This window comes from Brienomyrus brachyistius, chromosome 22, assembly GCF_023856365.1.
Source record: "Brienomyrus brachyistius isolate T26 chromosome 22, BBRACH_0.4, whole genome shotgun sequence".
In the NCBI taxonomy this organism is placed as follows: Eukaryota; Metazoa; Chordata; class Actinopteri; order Osteoglossiformes; family Mormyridae; genus Brienomyrus; species Brienomyrus brachyistius.
The window spans coordinates 15,520,446-15,529,362 of record NC_064554.1 but is presented as its reverse complement, the minus strand read 5'-3'; the positions used below and the strand labels follow the sequence as shown (position 1 = coordinate 15,529,362).

The 8,917-nt window shown below is 48.6% G+C and overlaps 1 protein-coding gene across 1 annotated transcript; it reads left to right on the top strand.

Moving 5' to 3' along the window:
- The first annotated feature begins 1,000 nt into the window (after positions 1 to 1,000).
- On the top strand, positions 1,001 to 8,391 carry fam117aa (family with sequence similarity 117 member Aa). The gene is made up of 8 exons (XM_048991035.1): positions 1,001 to 1,575; positions 2,691 to 2,833; positions 4,782 to 4,877; positions 4,975 to 5,091; positions 5,294 to 5,410; positions 5,622 to 5,727; positions 5,824 to 5,956; positions 6,760 to 8,391. Exons 1-8 carry the CDS (start codon positions 1,458 to 1,460, stop codon positions 6,998 to 7,000), a joined length of 1,071 nt encoding a protein of 356 aa, XP_048846992.1. The 5' UTR covers positions 1,001 to 1,457; the 3' UTR covers positions 7,001 to 8,391.
- Positions 8,392 to 8,917: the final 526 nt, after the last annotated feature.

Here is an 8,917-nt window from a genome sequence, read left to right as displayed (position 1 = left end):
CTGCAACTGGTGATTTCGGGGTACATTGAAATTTATGCAGGCTCAGACACATATGCAGATTGCATACGTGGGTTCCGTGAAATGGGGAAAGAAACCTGCCCATGCATAAACCTCCTCGCATCTCAAAGCCACCGCATCAGTACGTGGGTTTGCCTTCAGCTGTACACCGCGTCGCGTCCGGCCGCGCGCTGCCACGCATCGGTCCTGCACTCCAGCGATAATCCGTTTACCGAAACGCGCTGCATTGCGCGCAGAGATACAAATGCACATACAAAACTGAACTAGCGATATGTCCTTTCTCTTCTTATGAATTGCATATTGGAAGTCCTGTAATAAACTAACATCTCTATAGCTGTCATCAGACCATTATTATGATTTTTTCAAAATAAAGATGTAAGTCTCACACGCCGATCACTTGGTCTGTTTTTTTTTTTAGACCTGGGGTATCCTCTTTCATAAAAGTTATATTCTCAGGGTGCTGCGTTACATTCCTTTTACCAAATGATTTATGCATGGCGCACCAGGTGAACTTATAGATACTATTAGAATAATATTTTCGTTAAACCAATTACGGTTCGAAACGGAGAGAAATTTATAATATACTGCAATTCAGCTATTTAAAAAATAGTTAAAAAAAAGTTAAAAACAATATAAATATTGAACAAGTAATAGTTCTGTTCCATAAAACAGTCTCATAACCTTAAACAAGCCTTCAGCATTCAGTTGTTTTACAAAACCCGAACATTTGCATGCATATGTATGTTCATCAGATAAAAGCTGACAAGCAACTTAAAAATCATCCCACACCTAAAAAAAATCTTGACTGTGCAGCAGGCCGTCCGAAGTAAAGACAGATTGTGAACAAAGTGGAGGGGCGTGTCTGACTGTGGGGGTGGTCTTCTCTGAGATCGATTGAGCTTCGACAAATGGAGTTGAAAAAGCGCTTCTGATTAACCAATCAAATCGTGGATTTTATTTTGGCCCCGCCCCTTTGAAGTAAAGGGGACAGCGGCAGCATGTGGCTGTTGTCAGTTTTCTGCAGTTACGAAGCTTTGGGGTGCAAAGGCAGTTTATAAGTTTGTAGGACAGGAGTTAGGAAGTGGTTTTGTAGTCTCATCGTTACTACACTCGCTGCATGGTGTAGGAGGATCGGGCCCTGACCCGTTTTAACACTAATCCGGACATTTCTTTTCCGGAACGAAACATCTTAAAACCGTAGTTCTCGCCACAAAAGAACCTGGCTAGTTAGCATAGCTTCTATTAACTGCTAATGTGGAAAAGACGGTTGTTATTGGGGCAGGAAACTTAATGCACGTACCTAACAAAGTGCATTTTAGGTGGTTGACCCAGGGAGACGTATAATATATTTAAATCCGAGGCAGTCAAAAATATATATATTTTTTAGAAAGGCGTGAGCCGGCTTTGGGATAGTTTGGCTGCAGGCACCTCTACCAAGGATGTCGTGCCGAACTGGGATGGTCCGGGGCGGCAGTTCGGCTCTGCAGCCGCTGAGAGCCACCGTGCATTTCCAGCTTCGCAACGGGACGCAGCTGCGCATCCGAGATGCCGGCCCAGGTAAAGTATCAAAGGGCTGGGGTAGCCCCGGACCCCCGGAAAAAAAGGAAGCAAATTGCAAGAGGAGCAAAGGAGAAGTCTCACACAAAAAAGGAGCACTTACAAGTTTTTATGTCAACTATTTGCACGTTAATTCGTATAGGCATCTGTATATGAGATGCCATCACGAGAGGTTACCAGGCAGGTACAATGACATGAAGTAATGATCTGATGAGAAAGATCTCGACACTAATCCTCCTGCACAGCTTTGTAAGGCTGCTTATCATTCTGTCACGTATTTGCTGATGCAGTGCCACAGGTTTATGCCATTAAGGGCAACTTGGTTTGCAGATCCATCATCTGCGTTGGCACATTTTAACCTTTTAATGTGGCTTTATAAGAAATCATGCCACAGGTTGAAGCTTCAGTATAAGGTGTTACAGCCGTCATTCATTCGTGTAAGTTGGGTGCGTGGGGGGGTTATGCAGGGAAAGATGAGAGGTGTTAATTTCCTTGTGTTTTCCTCGGTGATTTTTCTAGATGAAGAAGCTGAAAACACAGATGCTTTCTGGATATTTGACTGCCGAAGTACAAGTCGCTATACACGTTCATCCAAGTCCTGCCTAATCTGTTGAGGAATCGAGTCCAAAAAAATAGGCTTTGCTTCTATGATCCTCTGCCTCAATTGATGCGTTGTCTTTGTACATGTGCTGAGCCGGACGCTGGCCCGGTCACTTGCGTAACATGAGGAATCCAGCGGGCCACCCGCTGGCTGCCGGCCCGTCACCTGTTGTCGCGATGGCCACCTAAGGAAGGTGGCGTGGTACAAAACAGTCATATCCACACCCCCAGCTGCCTGCATCTGTGCCCTTGCCAGTTAAATTCCCACGGGGCGGTGAATGTTTTTGCCTCCTCATTGTTTTTCTCCAAACAGCCGGTGATTTCTAGCTGCTACGCAGATTACGGTTGTATTAAAAATGGAATATATCAGCATGTTTGAACAGTGATCTTGTTCTGGTTAGTATTTTAACCCTATAGTAATACCTCAACCTAATCGACATATTTACCTCGGACACTCTTAATTGTGGCAGATTAACTTGCGTTACTGGTTCTGATTTCCTGTTATGCTTCTTAAGCTGAGAAGACCAAGTCCCGCCCTCCGAAGCCCAGCATTCGACGGACCCTGTCCCTGGACGCCCTGGTAATGCCGTACCTTCAGGGCCATTGGCCAAAGGAGCCCGACTGCACCAGCTCCTGTGCGAATGACAAGGCCACGCAGGTGAGAACTGACGTGCCCTCTTGCAGGTCCCATGGGTGGGCATTGGGTGGGCATTGGCCTGCTTTCCGTATCTGTCTCAAAGTGTGGACACAGCACATCAAACTGTAAATGATCAGACTGGCCCTTCAGAGGTAAAGTAGGAGATTATACTGGGGAATGAACCTTGTTGTGACCAGCAGGTGGCGTAGTGCTAAGGTACATGGGTTTGACGGTGAAGGTTGCAGGTTCAAGTCCTACCAAAGGTCCAGCTGGTCAACCCCTGAGCGAGGTAGAGAATCAGACACGTTCCGGTAAAATCCAGCTGTATTACTGGATGCATGTTGCAGGTTGGATAAATGTTGCAGGATGTTTTGGGTAAAATCATTGGTTAAACTAGTGTGTAAACAATTTCTAACTCAAATTATTTTACTACTTAAAAACCTATGAAACTTGGTGCCCTTTTGAGAGAGAAATTATGCTGCGATTTTTCTGTCTATCTCCCTGAGAAAGGTAAACATTTAAAAATGTATAAACTCATTCTAAATTTCGGTTCATATATTCAGCTCTAAATGTTTTTAAATTTCAGGACCGAATATGGAAGTGATTTTTGCTTGTTTTTTTTTTCCTTTTTTTTAAAGCTTGTGTGTGTGTCTGTTAATTTCTCGGATAACCTTTAGGCTCTGGCTGTGTGCCACCGGCAACTGTGCTGCTAGTTTGCTGTATATATTATCCATCCGCCCTGCCTCACACATTCAGTTCCACCCCCTGCCAGGCCAGACTGATTTCTCAGTGAACAATCCGCAACCCCCTATGCATGGCGGCCACTAGGTGTCGCTGTTTATTCCATTCCATTCATTGTACTGACCTACATCAACTGTGTGTAACACACCCCCCGCTCCCCCCTCCCCTCGAGTCTGCTAAGGCTCGTATCGGACTCTGAAACATTAGGAGCTGTCATCCAGAACTTTCCACCCTTGTGCTGTAGTGCAGTGGGTCTTTTTATAGCGCCTGTCCTGTGATGGGCTGGTCGCCACAGGCACGGACAGTCTGTGTGGCTCGGGTGTGAACCACGTGTCCTAGAAACGCACCCTCTGGGTTGAGAAGGTGGTTGGGCTGTTTGCTCTCCCCCGCCCAATTCCAGTGCTGATCTGTCTTCAACGGCGCTGCTCAGGGACGATACAGCCAGTGAGTTTTTCAGGGGTGCTGGTTTGTGACTGGGGAGAGAACTGTGGATGGAGGTGAGTTTGTGGGGTATTTCAAAGGGTGGTGTCTGAAATCACAGCAACTACGTCTGTACTGACGGGGGTGGGGCAGCGGGGAGTGAATACAAGCCGTTTGAGGGCTGTGCAGGCGTAGATCCTTCAGGCAGTGAAGATGAGTCTAGGGTGCGAGGAGATGTTGTTTCCATGACCGCATGCCCATCTCAATTCGGTGATGGCCGCCGCCCTGCTAACGCCCCCCCCCCCCCCCCCCCCCCCCCGCCTGCCGGGAAGCATCACTCGGTTCATCGGCGTCAGTTTCCGTTGGAGACTGGAAGCCATGCTGAACAACAGGTGGATCGTTTGCATAACAGAACTTCTTCAGATGTATAATGCGGTCGCAGGGACGCCCATCTGGACTGAGGCTGACCACCTGGGGGGGTCTTCTCTCTCAGGCCAACATGCTTTTCTCCTTTTTTCCTTCATTTAGGACTATGATCTACAGTCACTAGTTTGCAGTGGAGCTCCAGTGTGTAGAAGCTCTTGTTGGTGTCAGCGTTCTTTATGGAAATATTTCGTATGTCTTGAAGCAACTCATTACCTCACCATGTCCCTTTATATCAGATGCCACCACAGGATTAGTTTCGGAACATTTTCAGTGCCTGTGAGCTGCCTGTGATTGGCTGGATCTTGTGAGGTAGCTTCCTGTGATTGGCTGGATCTTGTGGTGTCACGGCAAGCTTTCTGATTGGCTGGTCTTCCCATTGCAGACGCCCAGCTCCTGGTCGGAGGAATGTCCGGGCCGGAGAGGAGGTGGGGGACACAAGCGCTCTGCGTCATGGGGCAGTGCAGAGCACCTCAGGGAGGTAAGCACCTGCTCTGCCACAGGGAGGTGCTGTTGTAACACTCCTTAACCCCACCCTAAGAGGAGGCGACTGATGCTGTCCTCCCCCTCCATTACAGATCTCAAACTTCAAGCACCAGCTGCAGAAGCGGTCCAAGCGTTCATCCAGGGGGGGTTCAGATAGGGATCACCACCAGCTGCACTCTGCCAGGGGCCCTGTTCTAGGGGCCACACAGGTATTTCTCTTTTTTTTGGGGGGAGGGGCTTCTTTGGCTGACTTTATGAGCAAGGGACAGATTGTATGATTTGGGGGGGGGGGGTTTGGTTCTGAACAACTCCTGAGCACAGCCAGTTTGGGCAAACACACCAGTAATTAAAACCAGTTAATCTGTGTAGTAGCTCCACAGTCTCGGTGCCTGACCGGCGACTCTCCTGCAGATTTCCCCGCACCTACCCCTCAGCCGGATCACCCCCCGCCTCCGCCACAGCGTTGAGGGTCTCAACCTGGAGCTGGAGGGGGTCTTTGTGTCAGAGGAGCCCGAAGATCAGCGCTCTGTAGGTTTTACACCCACCAGCTGCCTTCCCGTCAGTGGGTTTCGGATATGTGCCCGTGTCATGTGACCCTCCCCCCACCCCCTGCTGCGACATCGGCCCGGATCGTGAATCAGCCGAATACTGAGACGTGGTGAACTTTGTGGGATGTCTTTAGTCCCTAATTTCACATCCCTCCTGTGTGGCGCATGACACCTGGGTGCTTCTCCGGTAGGTTCCTGACGTCCCCGACGGACACAGGGCACCCATGCCCATGCAGAGATGCAGCAGTGGGTCTCAGAGCGACCCCTCTCCCTCCCCCCGCCCCCTGGGAGATACCCGTGAGTTACTCGGTCACCGTTTCTCCTCCCGACCCCCAAGCTGACCTTTTGACCGTAAGATGTGCCTTTTCTCCCACCCCCCCCCCCCCCCGGCAGCCTTGTGCCCATCACCTTCGCCACCCCCGGTGGGCACGGGCTCGCCCCCCTCCCTTCATCCCAGAAAGACCTATGCGTTCCAGAGGGAGCCACCCGAGGGCTGTGAGAGAGTGAGGGTCTGCGAGGAGTCCCCGTAAGTCAGTCCGTGCTGGGAGTCACACATGTCTGGGCATGATAACTGGCTGCACAAAGCACACTGAGATTTGTATTCCCGGCTTGGAGGCCAAGTGCTGCAGAATGGTATCAGTGTTGCATAAGGCTGCCCCCTAGTGGTACTCTCAACATCTGCATGCGCATCAGTATTGTAATCAACAGGGTGGAGGATGACGGTCAGGGACAGAAAGTCCTCCCAGGAAGACATTATGTCAGAAAAGCAGAGTTAGACTTCCTGTGCTCCATTTGTGGGGTAATTTTCCAGAATTTCCAGGTTTTATAATTTGATGCGGTTTTCAGTCTCCCTTAGCTGTGTAAGTCGGCAGAGCTAAAGCACACGCTGATGTACACAAGGCCTGTGCCCAAAAGAAGCCCGACTCGTTCGCTTACGCATCTCAGTTTCTGGAGGATTTGAGAGTGTGGTCAGTTAGGGGGACTTCTGCAAATTCCACCCCAGTATTCAGAAGTACCAAAATAAACCAGCTGGTTTGGTAGTTTAGGTACTGGCACCCGACCGGAAGTCAATGGAAAAGGGAAAGTACCAAGAGTATGGTGTCTTGTGCAGTGGAAATGTGCCCTTTAACCTTGTGATTTGGGGTTAGGGTTAGGATTAGGATTAGGGTTGCCTGTCATCCTCCTGAAATGGGGTATTGGGGGAGGATTTCTAAGCCCAGCTAGATGGGGTCTTTCTGGGAGGCTTTTCTGCCCATCTGCAGTCTTTGGGATTGCACACCTCTGGTTCTCCTGCTGAGTCGTTTTCTCCTCCACTTGCTTCCCACCCAGTTCTCCCGCTGTCGCCCAGCTGTTCCTCCACTCGTGTCCCGACCCCAACAAGGTGAACTTCACGCCCCATAGGGGCTCGGCATTTTGCCCCGTCAGCCTCCTGAAGCCCCTGCTGCCCTCTGTGGACCTCCTGTTCCGCGGCCTGTCCGTATCCCCCGTCGCGAGCCGGGCCCCAGCCGACCCCGGGGTGGGCGGAAGCGTGGGCACCTTCCCCGACCCTGCTTGCACCACTGCCGTGTGACCAGGAGGAGCTCCCGCCCCCCCCCCCCCCCCGGCGGGAGTATCCAATGAATGTGTTCGTGGGAATGCAGCCAGCAAGAGGCCAGCAGCATTGGGTCACCACAGCGCAATGCCTGGAAGGCTGAAAGGTCAGCTTGCGATCAGCTCCTGCAGATCACGGAAAAAAGTAACAAGACTCAGTTACAACATAGCTGTTGCTGTGCCAGGTTCTGAAGCAGCCCGCCATGCCTTCTGAGTGCAGCCCACGGTATCACATCCTATCCAATCAACAGCAGAGAATGTGTCCCATGTCTGATGCCCATGTCTTAATTGGTGGCTTGGCGAGAAACGAGGGAGTTCTCCTTCTGTCCCTTGTTTTTTGAAAATGTGTGCTTTGTTTATAGTGGAGGATTTTCACTTCCTGGATTTTTCATTTATCTGTTCCTGGCTGGTTACTCACATCTATCCCCTGTAGAGCTGCCTGTAAAGTGGGAATATTTCTTGCCTGTAAAACCCAGTTGCCTTACACTACTATATAAATGAATACGTGCAGTAGGGAAGGATGGAGAACATTCCTAGCTGCATCCTTGTAGTGCACTTACAGGCTCCCACGTAGCACTGAACGTGTCCTTAAGAAGAAACTCATGCCTGAAGGCATGTGGATGAGATGTTGGATTTCCTCAGGCTTCCTGACCCCCCTCACTGCTGGTCCCTAGTCAGTGTGTTTGCTGGTTGGCCTGCTAGTGGATTTTTTTTTTAGATGATAAAGACCTTTCCTGTGTTGAACTTCTGATGGTTCACAGGTCACAGTTTTAAACATGTGATGGTTGGGCAAAATATTTTACGTAGCAGGTGCCTTTCTGCTTAGTTGGATGTATATTGCCTAATCACATTTGATCAGTAGCTGACTTGACTGAAGATGGAATTTGTCATAATCTAGAGGTTAAACTTTGACTGAATGTCATGTCATTTGATAAAGTGACATGACCAGTCCAAACACTTTTAAATGTCACAAAGCTTGTAGTGTTTTTGTTTGTTTCTTATTTAACATGGGCAACAATACCTTCTTTACCCTGTTCAACCAGCCCCCCAGCTTAACACACAGAAACTGACTTACGTTTGCTTTCTTCCATTATGGGATGCTGAATGCTGTTTTTTGTTTGTTTTGGTAGGTTATACAGTGGATGAGAGCGCCGCTGGTTCTAATGTTGAACGATAGCTTTAAGTGTTAAAAAAAAAAAACGAATACAGAATTGTATTGAACATGATTTTTCTAGGTTTTCTTAAGAATGATTGATAGGGAAATGAACGTAACACAGCTCGAGTTCACTGAGAACTAATGTCATATGCCCTATACAGATATTTTGTTTACGGGCGGATTAATTTACTTGCATTAAATTATACTGCCATCACTTTCCCTTTTTTTCCCCTGTGTGTTTCTGTATTTCATTGGCTATATTTTGTCTAAGACTGCATTACCAATGTACAGAGCCGGCAGGTGTTTTGACTAGGGGGTGTGCTAACACCTAATGCCACGCCCATTGCCTAAACCCAACCTTTAATACGGCCCCAAGTTACCTTATTTAGACCAATGAGCAACATCCACATCCTCCAACGAAAAATTCAGCGACTATTTGCTCTGAGGACCTTCAGCTTGTCGAGGTGACCATGTACAATGCCAGAACTAAAATCACAGTCCTTGGAAAACATGCTTTAAATAGTGGTATCCCGTTAATGGTGTAAAAATAAAACTGGTTGCCAAAATACTTGCTTTCGACACAGATGTTTTGGGTCTGGGAAATCAAGCATTCAGAACAATCTCTTCTGCGATGTGTAGATTAAGCTTATAAAATGTGAACGCTTGGATTCAAGTTGGGCGCTCGGCAGTAGCTTGTCAATACGGCGATAGGTATTAAAATAGGTATACAATGTGCGCTGC

Bases quoted from the DNA above. Each gene is read 5' to 3' on its own strand.
- fam117aa (XM_048991035.1), top strand. From the start codon at position 1,458: ATGTCGTGCCGAACTGGGATGGTCCGGGGCGGCAGTTCGGCTCTGCAG. The intron at 1,576-2,690 runs GTAAAGTATCAA...ATGCTTCTTAAG, and splicing joins CATCCGAGATGCCGGCCCAG to CTGAGAAGACCAAGTCCCGC. The intron at 5,728-5,823 runs GTGAGTTACTCG...CCCCCCCGGCAG, and splicing joins CCGCCCCCTGGGAGATACCC to CCTTGTGCCCATCACCTTCG.